The sequence below is a fragment of the Protobothrops mucrosquamatus genome, unplaced genomic scaffold (genome assembly GCF_001527695.2).
Source record: "Protobothrops mucrosquamatus isolate PMUCROS unplaced genomic scaffold, P.Mucros_1.0 scaffold154, whole genome shotgun sequence".
Classification (NCBI taxonomy): Eukaryota; Metazoa; Chordata; class Lepidosauria; order Squamata; family Viperidae; genus Protobothrops; species Protobothrops mucrosquamatus.
Window position 1 is genome coordinate 128,589 of NW_015386518.1, and position 24,663 is coordinate 153,251.

Here is a 24,663-nt window from a genome sequence, read left to right on the forward strand (position 1 = left end):
TAATGGGGGGCACAAGCATTAGAACTTTAATCCAGGACTGAAGTCCCCCTTTTCAAGTATGTAATAAGTTTAAATGGTCACTAAGGGGCCCGTCGTAAGTCGAGGACGAATGGCAAACGAGCCGAGGATTTGGAACGGCTCGATGGGGGGTGGGGGGGGAGAGGAAAAAAAACCAAACACTGCGCATCCAGAAAAACAGAATGGGGTTTTCATTTTTATATACAAGACACATTTATCCATTAAATTTAGAACACAGTACAAAAAAAACCACTTCAACTAATTAATCTTACAACGCGGTTCAGATCAATTACTGCTCTTATTCCTAATAATAAAGGAGGGGAGGGCATGGGGGGAGGGGAGGGAGGGGATTCCAGGTGTTGCCTCCTTTGGATCCGCTGGGCAGTAATTTATTTTGGGGGGCAGGTGGGCAAAGGCTCGGGGTGGGGCGAGAGGGAGAGTCAAGGAATAGAAAACGAAAAAAAGAAGGAAAAATGGAAACAAAAAAAGAAAAAAACAAAATAAAAAAAGGCCCCTACGGCTGAACGGCTCTCTGAATGAATGCGGGGAGGGAGGGGAGAACAAAAAAAAAAGAGAGAGAAAGAGAGAAAGAAAGAGAAAGAGAGAAAAAGAAAAGATACAAATTCTATATTACATACGATAAAGGGGTGGGGGAGGATGAGAGGAAGAGGCTGGGAGGGAGGGGAGGGACGCAGGGTCCGGCTAGGACCGGCCGGCCGTGTCTCCCAAGGCTTGTGGGGCCGTGCCGAGGGGGAGGGAGGCACTCTCCCGGGTGGGGGCAGGGTGGGGGGGCTCTGGACTCGTTCCTTTTTTTTTCTTTTTTCTTTTTTTTGGGGGATGGGTCGCTGTCATTCTTCTGCCGGTCTCTTGGTTGAAGTGTCACTCTGCTGCTGCTGCTGCCGTGGGGGGTGTGTGTGTGTGTCAGTTGGCGCCCCAGTTGTAGCTGTTGTAGGCCGACTTGTTAGCCTGCGATTTTTGAGGAATGGAACTGCCTTGACTGCGTTGGCCGGTGCTGCTCTGCAGGGGGGGGGGAGAAAAAGGGGGGGGGGGGGAAGAGAGGAAAAGAAGTTGAGGGTCAGCCAACAGCGCCCTCCCCGCCCCCTCCACACTCGCTTTAAGAGCCGGAGCGGACTGGAGCCCCGAATTGCAGAATCGAACATCGGAACCGCCCCACGGGCGAAGAGGCATCCGATGGAAAAACTCAGAAAATTGGATTTATTACTACGTTTTTATGTCGCCTGTCACTCTCGAGCGACCCTGGGGAGGCTGGCTTACCCAAAAGGGGAAAAACAGGATATAAAAGGATAAGGACGTTAAGGCATGCACTGTCTGCTTTCTAGTTTTAGTTTTTCAATATTGTAAGCCACCCAGAGTTACCCATAAATTTGACAGGCTGACAGACAGATGACAGGTAGGTAGATAGATAGTTAGATGGTAGGTAAGTAGGTAGAAAGGATAAGATAGATGATAGATGATAGATAGATAGATAGATAGATAGATAGAGACAGACAGACAGACAGACAGACAGGTAGATGAATGGATGGATGGATGATAGAAAGGATGGATGGAGATAGATAAGATAGATGGATGGTATGTAGGTAGGCAGACAGACAGACAGGTTATTGGGTCCAGGGCTGGGAGCCGGCAACAAGACCGAGTCCAATTCAGGGGCAATGCCCTACTTACCTGCCCGTCTTGCTGCAAATGGTGATGCAAAATTTGGGAGTGAGGTTGTTGGTGGGGGGTCAGGATGTGCATGAAGGGGGCCGGGGGGTAGGCCGCGGCCGTGGCAGGGTTGATGGGCCCCCCGCTGCCCAGCGCCGATGGCAAGTTGAAGGAGGCCGCTGGCGTGCCAGTGTGGAATCCCTGCTTCTCAAAGGACTGCTGCGGAGGGAAGGAAAACGGAGGGGGGGGGTTGAGCACGAAAAGTGCACGGCCAAATTCAGGGGTCTCCAAACCAGGCCACTTAAAAGACCCGTGGACTTTGACTCTCAGAATTCCCCAGCCCAAAGTCACCCAGATGGCTTTCATCTGTGTAAGGTGGAACTAGAACATCTCCCAGTGATTGGCCCAAAGTCACCCAGCCAAATTCCATGCTTAGGGCAGGACTAGAACTCTCCGTCTCCTGGTTTCTAGGCCAGAACCTTAACCCCCAGGCCAGACCGGCTCTTATCCCGCTATCTTTTTATCCCTCGTCTTCCAGGCCACACCAATTCTTCACGACTACCAACCTGCGTTTTAGAATAGACAGAGCCGGAGATATCAGGCACTCCTGTGTTACTGGATGTTACAGAAACTCCTGGAGAGAGGGGAAAAAAGGAACAGAATTAGCAACACACCCTCTGCCACTCTTCAGCCCCCCCAATTTGCTCCTGGGGGAGGTAGAGACCCTCGCAGCAAGTTGATTGCACAGCATCTAAAACAAGCTTTAGGCTTAGAATCTTTTGTAGCCAATACGAATTAATTTCTTAAAAGACAGTCTGGGAAACATCACAAGAAAGCAGCAACGGAGTGACTAACGGTTTCAAAGGGTAGGCTGCCCCTGCACCTGGAAGCTCCTCGGATTCAAGTCAAGAGATCCTGACCCCTCTGTGGAATCTGACGCACAATCTCGACTGACCACCACGTTCCTTTACTGATCGTTGGAAGTGACCACGGGACTGAACAAAGTGGCTTTTTCACTTTGATGACCGTGTACAGCATCCCCAAGCAACTGACTCTTATTTACGACGGTCGCCGTGTCCCGGGGTCACGTGATTCCCCCTTTTGCAACCTTCCGACAAGCAAAGTCAACGGGGGAAGCCAGATTCACTGAACCTGACAACCACAGCGACTCACAATGGTGGCAAGTAAAATCGTAAACGAAGCAAAACTCGCTTAGCAACTGACTCGCTTTTGGAACAGACACGCCGGGCTAAACGGTGGTCGTAAAGCTGAAGACTCCCTGCACAGCTATGGGATAAGAATTTAGGAAGTGGCCACCTGAACGGACTCCCCCCACAAAGTGTCAAAAGCCTGAGCTGGGTTCTGCTCCTCCCCGTTCCTCGCAAACCAATGCCCCCCCTGCCCTTTTAAATCTCCTGACCCGTGCTGTATCCGTGGGACCCATAACCACTGGGTTGCTGAAATGGGGCAGCCGAGGCATTCACGCTAACGTTGACGCTGTGCTGCTTGGAAGAAGTAGGGGCGACCTGGGGAAAGCAGACAGATGGAGAATGAGCTGGGGGAGGAGGGGGGAGCAGGAAGGGGGTTCAGGCTCACCCCCTAATCCCAGGCTGGCACTCACAGGAAAGACAGCGGGCCCGTACTGAAAGGTGCTGGGCAGCCCAGGAACCCCAGTGTAGTAGGGCAGGCTGGTATAACTGTAGCCGGGCGGGAGGGCCGGGTTGAGGAACGTCTGCTGGGTGGTGTGATGGGTTTGTGTCTGGTTTTGTTGAGGCTGAGCCAGCGTGGTGGCCGGCGCGGGGGAAGAGGCGTCGCCCCGGCCAAATTTCGTGAGGTCACCTGGAAGACAAAGGGGGGGGGACGTGATCAGCCGGGCCCGTCCCAGCGCAGCAGATTCGGGTCGCCTTCACCGGCGGCGTGCAGGACGTCAACAGCCGGACCGGGCCGAAGATCTGGTTTGCATCTGCCATCCTGGAGGAATTTCGCTCCCTTCCGGTCACCTCTTACCAGAATAAGGGTTGCTATTCAAGCTTGCGTCTCTTCCGGTCAGTGGGGTAGTTGGGGTGGGGAAGGGGATGCTGTAGTAGTCCTGGAAGGAAGGGGGGAGAAGGAGAAATGAGGAGAGGGAAGGTCAAGTCCCAGGAATGGGAAATTATGCTTGCAGACTTTACAATAAAAGGGGGGGGGGGAGAGAGAGAGAAAAGATACTAAAGCAGCAGGTTTGGTTAAATATATATCTGCTTGTGTATATGTATACATTGTGTGTGTGTGTGTGTGTGTGTGTGTATGGATAGATAGAAACATATATATAAAAATATAGATATATAGATTAGATATATAGATAAGATAGATTACATAGACAGACAAGACAGATTAGATAGATAAGGTAGATAAGATAGTCAGACAGACAAGACAGACAGATTGACTAGATAGATAGACAGACAGATAGATGATAGATATAGATAGATGGCTGGCTGGCTGAATAGATGGATGGATGGCTCTTTGCAAGAAGACACCTCTCAGATACAGGCAGTCTTCAACTTACATTTTCTTTAGTGACCGTCACTTAACCACTGTGTTACTAATTTAACAACTATACTCATCCCCTTAACAACCGTGGCAAGGAAATTCGTAAAAGGAGGCAAAGCCCACTTAACAAAGGTTCCCCCCCCCCTTAGCAACAGACATTTTGGGTTGAATTCTGACAATAAGCTGAGGACCACCTGTGGAGGAAGGCTGGCTTTAACTCACCAATGGGAACCTTGTCTGAAGCATCTGCAAGTCATCGTAGCCGTAAACTTGAGGCTGCAACAAGTCAGAAAGAGGTTGAGAGACAGAAATTAGGAATTCTCCAAAACGTTTCAAATGAGATATATATATTTGGGGGATGCCCTAACTGGGATTTAAAAGAGATAGGATTAGGGATCTGGGTGGCTTTAATTTGCACTAAGGTATTTATACGTTTGCCCATATGCTGTTGGAAATGCCTGCCCTAAAAATAAAACGACAGACACAGCCAAATGTGTTCTGCTAGACCGGCACAGTAAATTGTAAACATTATCGAGGAAAAGACTTTTTCCAAAACGTGTAAATTCAACAAGAAAAATGCAGGGGCAGAAAACAAAAAAAAATCCTTTCATTTATTTTACATCTTTCCCCCCCCCCACTCCCATTGTTGACAATCGAAGCCTCTCCCTCAAAGCGAAGGCTGGGCGTAATTTTAGGGAAGCAGACCCTCCCTGACTCCCACCAAATGTTAATTTCATTTAACACCACTTGACTCTAAATAAAACAACGTTCGTGGTGTTCGGTTGTTGACAGTTCAAGCAGCGGGATTCTGTAACCAGACCAGGGAACTAGGAGGGAACCTCCTGCAGTTTATTCAAGGTGGGGGGGGGGATCAAGTTATTTGGGGACAAATTTTCACCCTTCCCTAAAATCCCAGGGAGGACAGCTGCTTTAACGGGTGTCCTGTGTCAACAGCAACAAGATGATCTTATTTAGAGATCGGTTGAGGAACAAACCAGCATTTCTTTCCCCAGTGAGGGAGAGGATCCCGCCCTCATCATTTGCCAGTGTATTTTTTTTCTTGCAAATGGCTGTCCGAGACAGTTGTTGTGAGTCCAGGCAGGCTTGAGGGGCTGCGCCAACCACATCCGGTACCGCTCGGGGGTTGTTCTCCCACGCACTGTCCCTCCTGCTCCGCCACGGGTAAAGAGTGGAGTAGGATCTACTGGCGTGGGTCGGCTGGCCTGGAGGGCGGCCGGGCGGGCCTGACTCACCGGGTAGGCGTGCAGCAGCCCTGGCGCCATGATGTACGGGTTCGGCAGCAGGGGTGGCACGCCGGGTGGCAGGTTGGGGGGAGCCTTTCCTAGAAGGAGAAGAAGGTGGAGGTAAAAGTGAAGGAGGAGGAGGTGAAGAAGAAATGGAGGAGAAAGAGAAAGAATGAAGGTGAAGGAGGAGAAGGTGAAGAAGAAATGGAGGAGAAAAAGAGTGAAGGTGAAGAAGATGATGGAGGAGGTGAAGGAGAAAGAGGAGGAGGAGGAAAGAGTGAAGGTGAAGGAAAAAGTGAAGGAGGAGGAGGAAATGGAAATTATGAAGAGGGACAAGGAAATTTATGAAGGAGGAGAAAGAAATGTGAAGGAGAAAGTGGAGGAGGAAATGATGAAGATGAGAGGGAGGAGGAGGAGGAGGAGAAAGAGATAAGGAGGGTTAATTCGGCTCCGTCTTGATTCCGTTTGGTTGTTAAGACAGAGCAGGGGAAAGAAAATTCTCCCAGCCTTTGCTGGTTCTGCTATAATACCCTACCATCCATGCAGCCTCCTTCAAAGGGATCATGTCAACCTTGAGCTCCTCTCCCAGCCCAACGGTCCCCAGCAGGACCGGCCGACCCACCCAGCCAACCCTGGTCCTTGAGGAGGCACCTGACGTCGTGGCTATGGAGTTGCGGGTCGTGGCCGTCACGGTGGAGTTATTACTGAGGCTCAGGCCCAGGCTGCTGACGCTGCTCAGGCTTGGGGGGGCACTGACCACCGGCGGGGGGGCCGAGACAGTACTGGAGGCGGTGGAGAAAGTGCTTGCAGAAGAGTGGAGCACGGCCTCGCTCTCCATGCTGGTGTGCTACAGAAGGGAAGGGGAAGGGGGGACGGTGGGAGAGAAAGAAATGGGAGACGTAAGGTCAGGATGGTGGTGGGCCACACCTTGAGGAGGACCTCAGAGACGGGCACACAGAAGCTCAGTCCACTGTGAGGTCCTTGGCGCTGGCTTGTGTCCTTGCAGACGTCTCGTGACCCATTTAGGTAACGACGTCAGACCTCTCTGTCCACACACCCAGATAAGCAGGGATTGACACCAGAGAAACCATCACGCAGAAGGCAAGAATCAAGGAACCACCGAGGAGAAACCCACCCAGCCCCGACACTGGCAGAGCAAGCTACTGTATATAAACGGAGGGCAAAGCCCACACTGGTCAGCACTGGTGACGTTACCCAGCTGGGTCATGAAACGTCTGCAAGAGAACCACCACACTCAGGGAGCACCAAGGACACACCAGAGTTTGATAACGAGCGACAAGTTCAATCCACCTTTGCCAATCCTGGAGACCTACGTAGCTGCAGCTGGAATTTAATTGGGTGCCTTGTCCCTCCTGACCAGTTCCAGGCCGAGTCAGGCCAAAAGGGAGGGTGGAGATGGCCTTTTAGGACCCCCACTCACCAAGAGAGTCGAAGTCGACGTGCGACCAGAGCAGGTTGCAGAAGAGAGGCTGTTCTGTTGGGCGGGTAAGGTACTGCGGAAGGAAACAGCAATGCTGGTCAACCAACATTTCAGAGTTCCCTCTTCCAGGTTCACAATTATAAACAAACTAGGTTTATCTGACATGGGTTCTCCAGGGAAATCAAACCAAGACCCTCCTTGTTGGAAGGTCACAAAAGGGGGGGAAAATCACATGACCCCGGGATACTGCGACCGTCGTAAATACGAGTTAGATGCCGAGTGTCTGAATTTTGATCATGGGACCACCTGGAGGCTGCAATGGTTGTTAAGTGTGAAAAACGGTCCCGAGTGACATTTTTACAGTGCCATTGTAACTTTGAGCGGTCACTAAAGGAACCGTCGTAAGTCTAGGACTGTTTATAAAAGCAATCCACGCAGGCCGGAGAGATGAAACCAAGCAGGTCTGCTCTAAAGCTTGATTTTTATAGCAGAGGTCTTCAAACTTGGCCCTTTTATGACTTGTGGACTTCAACTCCCAGAATTCCTCAGCCAGGCACGTGTGCCTGGCTGAGGAATTCTGGGAGTTGAAGTCCACAAGTCATAAAAGGGCCAAGTTTGGAGACCCCTGCTTTATAGGGGGTTTTTTTGGGCCTCCCTTTTGGTCTACAATAGCTGGAGGAGTTTTGGCCCAGAAGCCACAAAGACACCTGGCTAACAAAGTTAAGAGAGGGCTCCATGGGTAAACAGGCATGGAAGGGGAGGGGGCTTGGTGGCACACACACACCAATCTCGCCGGTACCTGCTGTGTTGCGTGGCAGCTGTGTTCGAGAGCTCCTCGGCGTGGTTCAGGCTGCTGAGCACGGAGGAATGCTGGGTGGCTGTGGTCAGCAGGGATGCGGCCGACACGGGGTCGCTCAGGGGGGCTGTGATGCTGGGGGCCGAAGGGGAGTCGGATTTGACAGCAGACCCGGCAGAACCTGGTTGGGGGGGAGCCAGGAGAGAAAGGAGGGGAGGGGGTTGAAGAGGCAGATCCCTCAGCAGCGAAAAGGAACAAGAGCAAGCAAGGAAAGACAGGGAGGGAGGATCTTGCCCTGAGCCACAGAGGAGCTGAGTGACACCTCACACCTTCCCGGTCAGCTCAGCACACTCACTCCCGGCGTGCCAAAGTGACAAATTCAGGCCAGGTTGGGAAAGGGGTACCGTGCTGCCCACCCCTCACGTGCCCAAGCTAGGGGGCTCACCTTCAGTTGCCTGGGTGGTTTGCAACTGCGTAGGTGGCACCGAGCTGAAGCCGTTCTAGAGAAAAGGACAAGAAAAAAACAGGTCAGCAAGTAGGAGAGTTTTGTGTCTCGCACGCTTGAAAACGTCAGCAGCTTCCCTGTGACAGGGGAGGACTAAGAACCGACTCTTGAAATACAGACATTATTTCTGAAGGTATTTTTATCCCACCTTTTCGTATTTTAGGAGTAACTTAAGGTGGTGAGTGTATCTAAATACTCTTTCCTCCTATTTTCCCCACAACGTCCCTGTGAGGTGCGTTGGGCTGAGAGAGAAAGAGAGGGAGGAACTGGCTGAAAGTCACCAAGCTGGCTTTCATGCCTAAAGCGAGACTAGAACTCACCGTCTCCTGGTGATTGGCCCAAAGTCACTCAACTCTCTTTCATGTCTAAGGCGGAACTAGAACTCACTGTCTCCTGGTGACTGGCCCAAAGTCACCCAGATAGCTTCCCTGCCTAAAATGGAACTAGAACTCCCATCTCCTAGTGACTGGTCCAAAGTTATCCAGAAGTCTTTAATGCCTAAGACAGGACTAGAACTCACCGTCTCCTGGTGATTGGCCCAAAGTCACCCAGCTGGTTTTCATGGCTAAAGCAGGACTAGAATTTACTGTCTCCTGGGGATTAGCCCAAAACCGCTCAACTTTCACGTCTAAGCTGGCTTTCATACCTAAGTCGGGACTCGAACTCACTGTCTCCTGGTTTCCAGACCAACACCTTAACCGCTACACCAAACCAGCTGTCCTGCTCTGGCATTCTCCATCCCCAGGATTTCAGCTCTTGTGGGTCTGACGCCCGAGACCTCCGGCTTACCTTGGCCTGGCTTAAATCTTTTTGGGGCGAGGACGAAATGGAGTTGGGGTACCGCCGGGTCTGAGTGGATCTCTGCTCGTACAGTGGTCCCTGAGCACTGTTCTGGGAGGTATACGTTGCTGTAGGCATGCTGCCACTTGGGAATGCCGGCTCCTGGGTCTTGTTGGAGGAAATGCTGGACAGAGACTCGCTAGGAAGGGGAGACCGAGAGAAAGACGAGGTGAGTGGAGGAGATCGCAGGTCCCAGAAGGGATCCTGCCACGGACCCCAAGAGACAAATATAAACTCCCTGGGCATCATTTCTACCACGTTCTACTTTTAGGGGTCTCTGCTGGAGGGGCTTAGGGTTCCTTCCCCCTACAGGTAGCTCTCGTTTAGTGACTGTCCGAAAAAAAGCGACTTAGGGCCTTTTTCAGACTTACGACCGTTGCACCAGACCCGTAGTCAGGTGATTAAAATTCACAGGCTTGGCAACCGACTCACATTTATGACGGTTGCAGTGTCACGGTGTGTGTGTGTGTGTGTAGGGCCTTCTGACGAGCAAAGTCAAGGGAGATTACCCGATTCACTTAACCATAGTGTGACTAACTTAACAACTTTTATTTTATTCAAAACTATATTTTTTTTTAAAAAGAGAGAGAGATGCCCCGTCTGCAACTGAGCCTTGATCCTACCTAACCGATACCTACAGCACCGCCGGGCCCCTCGTTGTGAGTGTGGTTTGTGGTTCACCTTGCTGTGCTCGTGTAGAGGCTGTTGGGAGGCTGGCTGACAGCGGTGCTCGTGGCAGGGGGGGCTTCGTAGTCGGAGAGGACGGGCTCCGAGCCAAACTGCAAAGCCCCGAATTGCAAGTTGAGTCCCGAAATGTCTGCCGAGCCAGGCATCTCCACCGCCAGAGCCGGGATCTGGGGAGGACGAGACGGTTCGGTTTGAGACGGAAGGGCCTTGGCTGATTAAACAGATTTGAAGTTATAGAAGCAGCTGGTATATATTATTATTATGTAAACCTAAAAAGCTGAGGTTTCATCTCATTACTGCTATCTTTCTTATCACTACCTCTATCATCAATCTCTCTAATCACTCTATCTCTTTATCTGTCTATATCCATCTATCTCTTTTATCACTCTCTATCATCTATCTCTAATTCTTTCTTTCTTTTAATCTATATATCTATCTAATCTATTATCTCTATCTTATCTCATCTATCTATCATTATCTACATCTATGTCTGTCTGTCTGTCTCTCTCTCTATCATCTTTAGCTTGTCTGTCTGTATCTATCTCTTTATCTCTTTATCTATCTCTTTAACTCTCTATCTCTCTATCTAAACTGCCCATCTCTCTCTTAATTATCTTAATAAATACAACAGGGCCTAAAACTCCTAATGCTGAAGAATTTGGCATCAAAGAACAGGCTTGTTCAGGCATCACAGGCCGCTGTGCAGCTGCCACAGCAGATTTGCCCATGATCCTGGCGTTTGCTGTAGCATGCACTGTCCCCCCTTTAAGGCTACGTCCGAGCCCAAAAGGGTCTACTGGCATGCGGCCAATCTAAGGCCAGATCACTCAAAAAAAACAACAACACGCTTGCCGGGAAACATTCCTACTAAATCAAGTGTTTGCAAGGCAGGAACTTAAAATTAAAAGGGATTAAATTCATTGCACCCTTTCCCTGATTTCCCTACTCGGCTGCGTTAAAAAAGTTGTCAGTTGTTAAAGGAGTGCAGGGGCCAAGCTGAAGCCTGGCTGCGGCCCCAGGATTTGGGGTAGGGCCCCCCCTTAGCCTAGAGAAGCATTTCTCAACCGCAACAACTTTAAGATGTGTGTGGACTTTGTCACCTTGGGGCAGCAGTTCCCAACCTTTCCCAGAACGCTTCTGAGATAGTCTCGCAGGCCTTGCAACAGTAACACCTGGCTATGCACATACACTAGAAACTTCTCAATCCAAGTTTTCGCACCCCCTGGAATATCGTCTCGCACCCCCGGTTGGGAAGTGCTGCCTTAGGGGAACCCAAGGGGTGGACTAGTGAGCCAGCTTGAGACCAGAATTTTGGGGTCCATGTCATCTCCACCCCCCACCCCCCAAAGGGGGACAACAGGTCCAATTTCAAAGGGCTCCCTGCCCCCCCTTCTGCTCTCTCACCTTTGATGTTAGGGAGGCCTTCTTCTTCTGTTGTTTTAATTTTTGCTGGGCCGGCTGAGGGCTGGAGGAGTCCGGGGACATCTGGGAGACTGGGTTGGTTTTGGTGGCCAGGGGGGAGGACGGGGGTGGCGGAGCCGAAACGGAGGAGGCCGTGGCCACCGGCTGCTTCTCCTGGAGGAACACTTCCATCATGGTGGAGGTGGGGGCGAAGGCCTGCCGCTTGGCAAACGGGCTGTGCACCGCCGATTCGGAGGAGTTCTTTAGATCTGCGGGAGAGAGAGAGAGAGAGAGAGAAAGGGAGACAGAGAGAGAGAGAGAGCATTAATAGGAACCACAATAATTTTAATTTTAAGAATGATCTTCAGTGAAAATAAACAGTTGGTGTTCTCCTGTCCGTTGGCACAAGGCTCCCCTTCGCAAGGAAGGCGAAGAAAACAAAGAGGTCCCTTGGACAAAACATCTGGATGTTATGGGGGGTGCCGTAGAGCAGGTCACTGTGTGTTGACACTGGATAGGTAGGACCCAAGCCAGCCCCGAGCAACTTATTACAAAGCCCCTCACTGCCTTTTTCCCCAGCTCCTGTCAGCCTTCCGAGGCAGACCAGACAGATGAATTAATTCTACTTCACTGTAAGGCTACTTTGCCAGAAGCTTGCTGGTGCAAATCTCCCACAGTCACTTTTACGAGAAATTAGAAGACGGTTCGCTCTGTGCCTCTTTCTCTACCCGTTCACACAGCTGAGGGCTCAGCAATCTCTTCTCCGTTCCCCAGGTAGTGCCTCTTCCCCAAGGCCACTCACCACACAGATAGTTCTAGTTTTATTGTAAGGCTACTTTGCCAGAAGCCTGCAGGTCTGAAATTACGATTCTACCCCCTGCCTCTTTTGCAGTCTGAGAAAGGAGGGAGGGTCCCTTCTGATCCTTTTTCCACCCGTTATTTAGCCGAGGGCTCGGTGGTCTCTTTTCTGGCGGTTCCCCGGGCAGTGTCTCCTCCCCGTCTCCTAAGGCCCTTTCCACACACACCCCGTTACCGCTCCTCTCTTAGGGCCCCCCACCCCTGGAACCTCTTACCATACTGCACAAGGGAGGAGGACTGGCCGGTGCTGCTGCCGATATCCCAGGAGGAGGCCGCGTTGCTGCTTCCAGACGGCTGTGGATGTTGGGCCGCCAGCTGGGCCAGGGCCTGGGCGGTCTTGAACTGCTCCAGGAACTGGGAGCCGGTCGTGGTGGTGGTGGTGGTACTGCTGCTGCTCTTCCCCTCCCCCACTTCGCTGAAGCCCTTTCCCAGCACGCCGACCTGAAGCAGGAAAAAGGAGGCCAAGTCCTACTCAATCCGGATTCTCAGCCCCATCAGAGAGGACTTTAAAAAAAAAAGGGATAGGAACCCCTGCGGATTTTACTCCGCTAGCCGTTGCCGATTCTAGGGGTGGGGTGGGGCTCAACTCCATTTCAAGGCTGTTGAGCCGTCGTTGTCCGAAGACGTTTCCGCGGTCGTGACGTTGCAGAGCGCTGTTACCTTCCCACCGAAGTGGTACCTATTGATCTACTCGCATTTGCCTGCTTTCGAACTGCTAGCTTGGCAGGAGCTGAGGGGGGAGGACGGGAGCTCACCCCGTCGCATGGTGCTCGGGTTTCAAACCGGGGCTGCCGGCTTTCTTTATAAAAATATGTACCAATACAATTATATCTGCGCCCTCAGAGCCAACTCTAACCTTAGTTTAGCTGACTAAATCCAAAAAGGGCACATCGAATAAAATTTCTCAACTTCAAGACCCCGTTCTTTCCAAGAAATCAAACTAAAAACACCCCACAACGATCCTCTTGGAGTTTCAGAGCTTGGGAATCCTGCCTAAGCTATGGAGAAAAACTCTGAAGTTCTGGAGGATTTGCGATTCCTTACTTTGTTTTATTGAGAAACTGAAAAAGGGCCCGGGCTGTTTCCTTACCATGCCGTGGTGGGGGAAGGTGTTTGCCGAATTGGACTGAGAGACGGTGCTTTGCTTGGAATTGCTGAACACCAGGGGCTGGTTGAGCGTCGGCGGCGCTTGGGAGGAATCCACGCTGGGCGATTCGTTTTCCAGCGAGGAAGGTGTCTTTCCTAAGAGCACTGCAAGATCGATTCTAGACGGGGAAACACCGGGGGTCACTTCTTGAGATGGCGGGGGAGGGGGCTATACAAATCGACTGACCGATCCAATAAATAAATTCCCAAAATGTAACGACAGAAGAGATGATCTGTGGCTCAGGGCTGAACTGTGGGGTCTTAGTGCTCTCTGAGCTGGGATGTTTCCTTGCAGACGTTTCATGACCCAACTAGGCAACATCATCAGTGCTTAGAAGGAAGTAGGGTTTGCGAGGAGGAGGAGGAGGAATTGTGGGGTTGTTGGTGCTCTCTGAGCTAGGATGTTTTCTTGCAGACATTTCATGACCCAACTAGGGAACCTCATCACTGCTCAGAAGGGAAGGGTTCTGTGCTCTTAAAAGAGCAAAATTAAAAGAGAACAAACCCCACTCCCTTCTAAACATCGATGATGTTCCCTAGTTGGGTCATGAAACGTCTGCAAGAAAACATCCCAGCTCAGAGAGCACCAAGGACCCCACAGTCCTCTCCTCCACCCCGCTGGAAACCCCCCTCCCTGCTAGTCCTGATGATGTTATCTAATTGGGTCATGAAATGTCTGCAAAAAACCCCACCAAGCTCAGAGAGCACTGAGGACCCCACAGTCCTCCTCCACTCCGCAAATCTCACGCTGATGATGTTACCTAGTTTGGTCACGAAAGGTCTGCCAGAAAGCAACCGAGCTCAGAGAGCACCTAGGACCGCCACTATGTATAATATACCGAGTGACATAAGGAATCACCTCTGTCCAGCTGTGATGGTCACGTTTTCCACAGGCAGCGGCACCGAGGAGACGTTGGAGGCAGTGAAGATCTTCGTTTCTGAAAGCTGGGATGGGGGGGAGGAGAGAGAAAAGTATGCAATGAAGCCTGCCCAAAGTTCATGAAGCAGAAAGTTAAAAAAGGAACTGAGGGGGGGGGGTTACCTACATCTTCATTCCAGTCCTCGGTCCCCCACTCCTCCGTTGCTGTCCTCCACGCACCTGTCAAGCAAGAGATCAAGGGTGAGGTGAGAGCGAGTTTAAGCCCCGGTGACACAACAAAGGAGGAGGGGGGAGATTTCAAAGAGCAATGCAAAGAGCTAAGCAGGCTGGTGATCCTTGCCCAGACAGACAGAAGCTGGGGGGGGGAGGGGAGAGAGAGAGGCAGGGGCACAGCAGCTCAACACACAATCCCCCTCCCCCCTCCCCGGCCACCACCAAAGCAAAGAGGCTGGACTCTGGAACCACCTCGGGGGAGAGGGGCTTCGTTTTTTGGTCCTGACATATAACTCACATCCCTCTGGAAAGACTGAATTATCCCCATTTCTAAGCTAAATCCAATCATCTAGATCTAATCAAGATCTAACCATCCCCAAGTCTAAGCTGGATCTAGTCATCTAGATCCAATCAAGATCTAAGCATCCCCAAGTCTAAGCTGGATCTAGTCATCTAAGCTAGATATAATCATCTAGATCTAATCAAGATCTAACTATCTCCATTTCTAAGCTAAATCCAATCATCTAGATCTAATCAAGATCTAACCATCCCCAAGTCTAAGCTGGATCTAGTCATCTAGATCCAATCAAGATCTAACCATCCCCAATTCTAAGCTACATCTAGTCATCTAAGCTAGACATAATCATCTAGATCTAATCAAGATACAACCATCCCAAAGTCTAAGCTAGCTGCCAACTCTGATTGCTTCCCGGTCTTCCAAAATTAACTTTCTTTCTAATTCCGCCCATGATCAGAGGCAGCAGGCCAGCATCTCTGCCTCTGGACCCTTCTAAGCTTAAGAACAAAATTGGTGTGGGGTTTTATTTTGTTTTTTGGTGGTATGCATAGGTATATGGATAAATTATAGCCATCCTCCTCTTCCTGTGAGGAATGCGTGTAAGATTATCTGGTTTGAAACTGGTTTGGCCTTCTCCCCATAAACAGGAAGGTGGCCAAAACACACAAACACCTCCAGTTAGTGTCGGTGGGTGTCTCCTTTCAGTACATCTGACGGAGAACGCCCACATCCTGGTTCGAGTCCCTGGATATTTTCCACGGCTGACAGACTAAACCCCTTTCCAGTAGATAAACTTTCAGAAGTTCATTTCAAGGACCAGGAAAAAGGCAGCAGGAAGGGAAATCACACAAGACTCCGGGTCGTTTAAAAAAACACACACAAAAAAACACAACCTAGTTTCTGCCATTCCTCCCCCCCTCCCCACTGCCTAGCCCCACTGAGGGTCAATTAACAGGGTCAGGCAGGAGGAGAGAGGCAGTGAAGAATGTCCAAAGAGAGGCAGATTAACCTGGTTAAGTTTTCCAATTCTAGATGGGTCATAAATTGTAGGCACCGTGGAGGTTGGCTTTAGGAAATTTAGAAGACTTGATGGGGAAAACCTACTTGTTTATATACCCCAGAAAATATTTTTGCATTGTTGGGAAAAAGAGTGCCCAACTGAAAAACCAACAGCCAGATTCCTACAGCTTGGGAGGCGACCGAAAAAATTGGCCCAGGGACTTAGCACAATGTGAATCCAATTTCGACCCGCTGAGATACATTGGGATCCACTGGTGGAAATCTGGATCGTTCCCAGCAGATCCACCAAGAGTTCTGACTACATCCTGTCTAAGCAAACCAATTAAAAACACAGGTCGTCCTCAACTTATGACTGGCATTTCTGCTGCTAAGCAATACGGTTCTTGAGTGGTGCCCAATTTTATATATATATATATATTTAGTCCCAATCATTAAGTAAACGACATTTTACAGCCGGTGAAGCTAAGGAACACTGTCTTATGTTAGTTATTTTAAGCCACACTATCTGTTCCCAAGCCATAATGGTACAGCCATCGATAAGCCTGGGAAATCAAAGCCAATTTTCATCTCAAACATGGTCAATTCCTCCCCGAGAAACTGCAGATGCGAGGAACGCCCAAGTTAGTAAAAGCAACAAGGCGAGTATGTTAAAAATATTACGTGAACAAAAACAGAGAGGGAAAGAGATGGAGGAGGAGGAGGGAAAAAGACAAAGACAGTAACATATCCACAGATAAATTCCAGCTTATTTTAAAAAGGTTTTTAAAAAAAAAAAAAAAAAAAGATAAAAAAAAGAGATCCGAGGGCAGTTAGGTGCACCTGGATTTCTCGTACCAGGAGCAGTGTCAAATTTTCGGGGGTAATTTGACCCCTCGCCCCTAATGTAATCAACTCCTGAAACGAAACAAGAGTAAAGGAAGAAAAGAACAAAAAAAAAAAACACAGTAAAACGTCAAAATACTTTGAAAGGTGCCACCAGGCGCCCCGCTTCCCCCGCCCCGTCACCCTGCCCCGTACCTGTGGATATTGATCAAATTAAATTAAAGGAATTAAATTAAATTAAAGGGGGCGGGGAAAAGGGGGCTTAAACGCGGCTAACTAATCGGGAGGAGGTGCGACGTGGGGTAAATTTTATGGAGGAAGAGGGGAAGAGGGAAACGGGTTCTAGACACGGCGGGGGGGATGGACAGAGGGACGTATGACACCCCCCCCCCTCTCTCTTTCTCTTTTTAAAATAAATGTTCATCTTGCTCTTCTTTAATAGTGATCCAAGGCATATCCCCGTTCAGTTTAGAAGGAGATCCGCCGCCCCCCAGCCACCCCCCCCAACCAAGGCAGTGCCGAACCCCCGGTCACTCACTCGTCCCATCGTCCGGCTCAAAGCTTCCCGTGCTGTTCCATGTGTTGCTGTTATTGCCGTAACTTTCGTCCGTGCTGGTGGGTTCTGCATAGTCGGCGGGGTTGAAAGTCCTGGGGGGGGGGGGGAGAAGGAAGGAAAGAAGCAAAGGAACATTGGCAGGAGGCCGTTCTCCAGGTTGAGCCAGGATAGGTTACTGGTCCCTGGCGAGGAGGCTTCAGACGGATTCAGTGCAAGGCTATAGTTTTGATTGCACGGCTGATCTTGCAACTCATCTCGGGGGGGACCAGGAAGAAGGGCCTTCTCCGTGGTGGCTCCCTCCTTGTTACTTTAAGGACCATCTTTGTCCCAGTGACATCTACCGACCCACCAGAGTGGGGGAGGCAGGGTGTGTGTTATGGGACCAGGAAGAAGGGCCTTCCCCGTGGTGGCTCCCTCCCTGTGGAACATGAAACGACTGCAAGAAAACAGCCGAGCTCAGAGGATCCCTCATTTCAACCCTCATCCTCCTTTACTGCAACCACCTGCTGCCTGGAACACAGCTGGTGTCTTATTGCCACCACAATCAGGAACGGAACCAACTCACACGCTTAGAGGGAAGCTTACCCCATGCCCTGGGCAGAAAATCTTCCTCCTCGTCGTCCGGATCCGCCTGAAGACAGAAGAAACGGTCTGTTAGCTGCCTTCGACGTTCATGGTTACCCAGGACCTGCTTTTAACCAGGCTGTGCGACAAGAGATTAGTTTTCGGTGGTCTTAGTAGGTAAGTCAGGCACGGAAGAGAAGAGAAGAGGGGAGGGGAGGGAAGAGAAGAAAGGGAGGGAAGAGGACGGGAGGAGAGGAGAGGAGGTCACGGATGGGAAAGCTCCTGTTAAAATTCCTTCCTGGCAACTATAAGGAGCTATTTTCCTTCTTAAGGGCCTTGCTGTGTTTAAATTTCCCAATAAAGATGATTTGTTGCAGGGCTAGAGACGAGTCACCGGGGCTCCCTGGCTCACCTCTGCCTCGCCCACGTCCCCGTCGCCCTCTCTCCGTGCCTCTGCCTGAAGATCCACTTGTCTTGCTACCATCCAGTCCGTTCTCTTGACCCCGAACTGCAAAACACAAGAAGGCGCTGGGAGATTTGCAAGCGAGGAACGCAGGACAGAGAGAGAGAGAGAGAGAGAGAGAGAGAGAGAGAGAGAGAGAGAGAGAGAGGGAAATAGTGAAGGAAAAATAAAAGGGAGACTCCACGGCCGCTGATCAACATTGGTGCAGGTTGAAAACCGATTTGGTCACGCCTTAACACGGCAACGGCCAGGAAAAACGGCCACACTGTCGTATCCCCAAAACGGGAGAGAAGCTACAGTCTTGTGTGGAATTGTACCCATTCACTGCGCACCCTAAGTCTTTAAAAGCTGAACTTCAGAAGGGTGAAGTTACACCATCTCCAAGAAATAAACATTATAGGTCGTTCTGGACCGGCCAGCAATTGTTTAGCGGCCTAAGTTACAGCAGTGCTGAAAAAAGGGACTTGTGATCAGTCCTCGCGCTTACAACGGTCACAGCATCCCCCTGGCCCCGTGATCAAAATTCGGATGCTTGACACCTGACTCCCATTTATGACTTTTGCGGTGTCCCGTGACCTTCTGACAAGCAAAGTCCATGGGGAAGCCAGATTCACTTAACAACCGTGTTCCTAACTTAATAGCCGCAGGGATCCACTTAAGAACCGGGCCAAGAAAAGTCGTAAATTGGGGCAAAACTCACTGAACAGGTTTCTCATTTAGCCACATAAATTTGGGCTCAATTTTAAGTCAAGCTGACTACCTGTATCAAGGCATTTTCCCCCCCCTCCCAAAAAAACCCCACGTGACTTTCTCAGCCAGGATGTTTGGATATTATTCTGCGAGAAATTGGCTCTCCCATTCTTTTAAAAAATAAATAAATAAAAGGAAGGAAGGAAGGAAGAAGAAACAGCAACCGGCATCCGGAAATACAAAATGTCCCCTCTTTGATTTTCTGCATCTTGATGTCCTTTCTCTCCGAACAGAAATAGGACGGAAGGGTGGAATCCTTCAAAAGGGCTAGAAGGTTCTGAGAGATCCCCCTGGGGGGAGAGATCTGGGGGGGAGGGGACGTCTTCCTGCGAGGGTGGACACAGCCTGTCTGAAGGTCAAAGCCACCTCCTGGGAAGGGGCTGGAAGGGATGGAGGAGAACCGGCCTATTTGGGAGTCACAAGTTCTGCAAAGGAACATTTTGCACCTCCTCAGGAAGGTGTGTCTATTGCTTTGTATGCAGAATCAGGGGCCTACATTCTCTCCCACGGCTGGCTCCACGGCCTCTTCGGGGCAGGCCGCTCCCCCGTCGCCGGCTGAAGTCCCTCTCTTTTTCCCGGTTCTCTTTGCCTTCGTCGCTGGGTTCCGTCTGTCCGCTGTCTTTCTGTCCCGACACGCCTTTCTTCTTCCCAACCATTTCCCAGGAGTGCTAAAAAAAAAAGAAAAGAAAAACAAAGCAATAATTAAAAATAATTCCATGCGGTATTCCTGACGATGTGTCTGCTTTCATTATCCCAAAGATGTTTTTCCACGATGCAACTGGACTTTTCTTGTTTTTCTTTGAAGATGTTTCGCTTCTCATCCAGGAAGCTTCTTCGGCTCTGACTGGATGGAGGGGAAGAAGCTTCTTGTAGGAGAAGCAAAACATCTTCAAGGAGAAACAAGGAAGTTCCAGTTGCATCGTGGAAAAGCATCTAGGGGACAACCAGGACCTGGATGACGGAGAATCTCCATAGACATCTGCTTTCATTAATAAAGGGTTAATTTCCTGGCTGTTAACAGCGTTTCTCAATTTTGGCCCCTTGTAAGGAGTGTGGACTTCAACTCCCAGAATTCCCCATCCAGCCAGAGGAATTCTGGGAGCTGAACTCCAGACCCCTTACAAGGGGCAAAGATTGAGAAACGCTGCTTTATGGAACAACCGGGGATTAAAGACTTCATCTGGCTTCCAATTTCAAAATAGTTCCCTCAACCAGGATTCCTAGCAGTCAGTACCTGCATGAGAGTAGCCTCTTCCAGCACTTTCTGCTCATTTCCAAACAATTGGGGGAAAGCACGGAGCGTGCATGGAGAAAAGAAAGGCAGCGGAGTTTTTTTTACAACAAAGGAGCCGATCTGGTCCCAAAGGAAGGGCCTGTGCTCCCCCCCCCCAGTCCATTAAATTAAATCAAAATTCAATAAACCGATGTTGCATTTTCGGCAGGGCTCAAGGGACGACTTGAATCCACGTCACCCTGAAAAAGCTGCACGGAGGTCGGCAACACCCAACCTGTGACATTTGTGGTTTTAAAATCTGAACCGTGACGTGAAAATATGGATTCAACCTCCGTGGATCTTTTGACATTCCTTCCATTTTTAACCACCCTGAAACCTACTGAGGGCACAAAAGAAGCCGGGAGCGTTTTAGGACGAGAGACGCTCGAGATACTTGAATGTAGAAAAGAGACAGATACATCCTCTTATAGCAAGGCCTTTTTTTGTTGTTTCTGCCCGAGTGTAATATAGCAAGCCTGCTTATTATGGCTTGGCACAGCATGTGAATAGCCAAAGTTCAAACTCCAGTTTAGCTTAGGGAAGGGGAGGGAGGGAGGGAGGGGAAAAAAGCCCATTTCATTGGTAAAAGGGAAACCATTCGTTTATTCATTCCTCTGTAAAATGTATTGGCTGCCCCGCTTACCGTAAGGTCCCTCTGGGCCACTTACAAGCATAAAAATACATCTACATTAAAATATGAATAGAGAGAGTCCTTCACCCATCACCACAGTGGAGCCCAAAATTTCTGTGGCTCAGCCAGACGGTTGTTGAGTGGGTTTTGCCCCATTTTACGACCTTCCTAGCCAAGGGAATCACCGCAGTCGTTAAGCCGGTTACATGGCCGCTAAGCGAATCCGGCTTTGTCACAAAAGGGGATCGTGGGATTTATGACACCGCAACCGTCCTAAATAAGAGTCAGTTGCCGAGCGTCTGAATTTGGATGACGTGACCACAGGGAAGTTGCCAACGGCCGTTAAGGGTGGGAAATGGTCGTGAGTCGTATTTTGTTGTAACTCTGAGTGGTCACTAAATGAACTGGGGACTGCCTGCATATTTAAAACCAGCAATGAAAAGAGCCCAAGTGCTTTCAGCCACAGCTCAGCTTTGATGGGGTTTGCACACCACGCTGGGCTGGAAGCCAGTGTCCTCCTTGCCAGTCCAGCCAGCCGGCCGGCCAGCCTCCCCCTGCCCTAGCCGAGCCCCACAACTACCGTGTCTGGGTTCCCCTCCAACAGCACGTTGATGGCTCTGTTGACATCCCCATTGCAGTCGTGCAGTGCAATCACACACTCATCCTGGTTCTTGCCTGTGATGTCGATCAGCTGCAGAGGGAAAAAGAGAGACAATGAGAAGGGGGTCTCCTGCAATACTTAAACCGCTTAGCGATAAAAGAGAATGTTTATAAGTTTAGGACTAGCTCCCTCTCTCAGTCCTTTTTGGAGTTTCCTTAGAAGGCACAAAAGTTATTTTCCTTGAATGTCTACGGAGGTCCCCAGCCATCCAGGTCCTGGCTGAAGACGTTTCGCTTCTCATCCAAGAAGCTTCTTCAGCTCTGACTGGCTGAAGCTATTTCCCTGAGCTTGTTACGCACTCACCCACCCCCAGTTCTATTTTTATCCCAAGTATCCTTCAACCGATCAGGATCTTTTCGGCCAGGGCTTCATAAATTATTTTAATGAGGCAACCCTTCTCTTTTTCCACTGGGCTTTGAAAATGTCAAAAAGGTCCCTATTTTTACTAACCCCCTTTGCTAACATAATAAAACTGCAGCGGTTTTAAATTTACACTGGTTACCTGCACATTTGTTTCCCCAAGAAACAAACAAGCAAAACAAATAATAAAAAAAATTACTGGCAGGCAGAAAAGCGAGGCAGGATGACCCAGCCAAAAATTAACCAATGTGACTCTATTAGCTGGAATTAGAGCAAAGAACCATTTCAAAGCTGTTCCTATTCTGGGACGTTTAGCCTTTGATTCGCTGGAGATCTCACAAACCAGAATCAAACGTCAGGGCAAGCACAGATTTTGTTTGGAACTGATCAAATACTAAAAAGGGAACCATTTTGGCTAATATTGGATGTTCCAACTCCAGGGAATGTCATGAATAAAAGATACGACTTAAGACACCAATCCAGCTTAGCTGGATTATGTACAGGTAGTCCTGGATTTACGACCAAACTGAGCCCCAAATTTCCACTGCTCAGTCCTTAAGTAGTTTTGCCCCGCTCTACGACCTTCCTGGCCAGTTTTTAACCTGAATTACCGCAGTTGTTAACTCAGTAATACAATTGTTACGGGAATCCGGCTTCCCCATTGACTTTGCTTGTCAGAAGGTTGCAAAAAAGGGGGGGATCACGTGACACACACACCCCAGGGACGCTGCGACCGTCGTAAATACGAGCCGGTTGCCAAGCGTCCAATTTTTGACTACACGACCGTGGAGATGCTAAAACAATCGTACGCGAAAAATGGTCATAAATCACTTCTTTTAGTGCCGTTTCAACTCCGAACGGTTGCTAAACAGAACGGTTGTAAGCTGAGGACCACCCGTGGGAAGACCTCCGCCTCTTACTTGTTTCACTTTTTCCTCAAAGTCGGCGTCGTTGTGGTCCGAGATCATCTGCGCAAGTCGAATTTGCTCCGCAGTGGCCTGAGAAGAAAAAGACCAGGAAGAGAAAAGGAGACGGTTGACTTTTCGGGGAGGCCGTGTCCAAAAGGGGAAAGGTGGAGGGGGACAGGTAAGTAAGTTCTAACCGTTCAGGTGAGGTGCTGTCAACTCTCTGGGACAGAGAGAGGATCTGAGTTCCAGTGGAAGCCCCTTCCCAGCCCAGGATGTGGGTTCTGAAAATCTTAAAAAATGGCCCACAAGTTGCAGGCTCCTACGAGGAGGCTCGCTCGGAGGAAGTCCTAGAGACTTATGACCGTCGTGGAGAGCGGCGTCTCCATCACAAGTGTCACGGTCCTTAAGGCGAGTCGGATCTGGTTTTATGACCGTTTTTACGGTGGTAAAGTGAGTCTCCACGATCATTAAGCAAATTACAGAGTTGCTGAGTGAATCACGTGGCTGTAAACCAAATCTGGTAAGCTTTAACCGCAAAGCCAGCGGTTAAACCAAACCCAGGTTTAAAAACCAAATTGATCCCAGCTTAGTGTAACGAGTCCTTGGCTTCCCTGTTTGGTCTAGAGAGGCTAAGGCACCAGGCTAGGAAGCGAAAGGATCCTGAGTTCAAGTCCTGCCTTAGGGAGGGAAAGCTGGCTGGGTGACTTTGGGCCAATCGCCAGGAGATGGTGAGTTCTAGTTCCTTATTAGGTGTGAAAGCCAGCTAGGTGACTTGGGCCGATCCTTCTCTCTCAGCCCATCCCACCTCACAGGGTTGTCGTTGTAGGGAAGAGAAGAGGGAGGAGGATTAGGTGTGTTCACCACCTTATTTCTAAAAAATAACATATACTAATGAATAGTAATCACTCCCTCGAATGGATCCCGACGAACGGGTGCGGCAAGGAATCAAATATCAGATTTTTACCCACCCGGCTGGAGTCTGATTGCCAGGGTAACCAGATGCTTGGGTACAATTGGCCAAGAAAGGAGGAGGGGGGTGAAGTGTGACTCCTCCTGGCACCTTCCCTGGCAGCTCTTCTCCCTGGCTTCCTCCACAAAGGCCAAGCTCCACCCTCCCTCCTCAGTTCAGCTTCCTGCTAAGAGCAAACAAAGGTGGAGAAAGCACCTTTGTCTCCCCAGTAAGACGTTAGGAGTCACAACTGAAAGAGCAAGGAAAGGCCGGTCACCTGCCACCGCGCGCGCACACACACACATACACACACACTTGGGGGGGCGCGGCCGCCCAGTTTCCAGGGAGGCCGCTCGCTCCGCCCTCACCTGTGGCCTCTGCTTGTGCTGTGCCTGGGTCTGTGTTTGTGTCTGCTCCCAGCTTCCCCGGGCTCGGTTGGTGCCCACCGATGTCATCATTTACAGTATATACAAATAACAGTATTTACAAGGCAGAAATCTGCAAATAAAAGAAGAGAGAGAGGTGTTAAAATTAAGAGCCAGCAATGACACCTTTCACATGATCGACCCAGGCGCTTACAGGTAATCCTCGACTTAATGATGGCAATTTAGCCCAAATACTGCCCGTTTTATGACCAGACCTGCCAGCTGATAAGTGACTCATTGCAGCTCTTAAGTTAGTAACGTGGTTGTTAAGTTGTTAAGTGAATCTGTCAGAAGGTTGCAAAAGGGGATCAGGGGACACTGCAACCTACACGCCAGTTGCCAAGTGTCCAAATTTTGATCCTGTGACCGTGGGGATGCTGCCACGGTCGTAAGTGTGAAAAACGGCCATAAGTCACTTTTTTCAGTGCTGCTGTAACTTCCAACAGCTGCTACATGATAGTTGTAAGTCCAGGACTGCCTGTATTTCCTTTTGATTTTCGGCTCCTATCAAGCACTTGCTTCAGAACAACTGCCAGGGTGTGAAAGGATCACAGTTTCCCCCTCCCATCCTGTAGATTGTGTAGCCTTCACTCAACCCTACCAGCACATCCTGCTTACTGGCTACGATTTCAAAAAGATTGGAGGATGATCCAGTTTGTCTCCCCTCTCTTCTGGCTTCGCCCCAGCTTTGAATAAGAAGAGTTCAACTCCTAGCCGGTCAACTCTAGTTGTCCAAAAACTGATAAAACCCTTTTCCTAA

At 49.9% G+C, this 24,663-nt stretch overlaps 1 protein-coding gene across 1 annotated transcript; it reads right to left on the bottom strand.

The window, feature by feature from the left end:
• Positions 1-858: 858 nt before the first annotated feature.
• Positions 859-23,969, bottom strand: UBAP2L (ubiquitin associated protein 2 like). Its single transcript, XM_015813361.1, has 27 exons — positions 23,847-23,969; positions 22,542-22,619; positions 21,181-21,291; positions 19,193-19,364; positions 17,896-17,991; positions 17,505-17,550; positions 16,902-17,011; positions 16,376-16,435; positions 14,177-14,229; positions 13,990-14,075; positions 13,075-13,249; positions 12,200-12,425; positions 11,130-11,395; positions 9,720-9,892; positions 8,988-9,177; positions 8,139-8,193; positions 7,697-7,874; positions 6,898-6,970; positions 6,108-6,303; positions 5,466-5,554; positions 4,435-4,488; positions 3,691-3,772; positions 3,305-3,522; positions 3,104-3,209; positions 2,250-2,317; positions 1,705-1,902; positions 859-1,035 (listed from the first exon to the last, which is right to left on the bottom strand). The coding sequence occupies exons 1-27, from the start codon at positions 23,934-23,936 to the stop codon at positions 940-942; spliced, it is 3,345 nt and encodes a 1,114-aa protein (XP_015668847.1). The 5' UTR covers positions 23,937-23,969; the 3' UTR covers positions 859-939.
• Positions 23,970-24,663: the final 694 nt, after the last annotated feature.

Bases quoted from the DNA above. Each gene is read 5' to 3' on its own strand.
- UBAP2L (XM_015813361.1), bottom strand. From the start codon at position 23,936: ATGATGACATCGGTGGGCACCAACCGAGCCCGGGGAAGCTGGGAGCAG. The intron at 6,971-7,696 runs GTACCGGCGAGA...TTCCTTCCGCAG, and splicing joins GCTGCCACGCAACACAGCAG to TACCTTACCCGCCCAACAGA. The intron at 3,210-3,304 runs GTGAGTGCCAGC...TGCTTTCCCCAG, and splicing joins ACGGGCCCGCTGTCTTTCCT to GTCGCCCCTACTTCTTCCAA.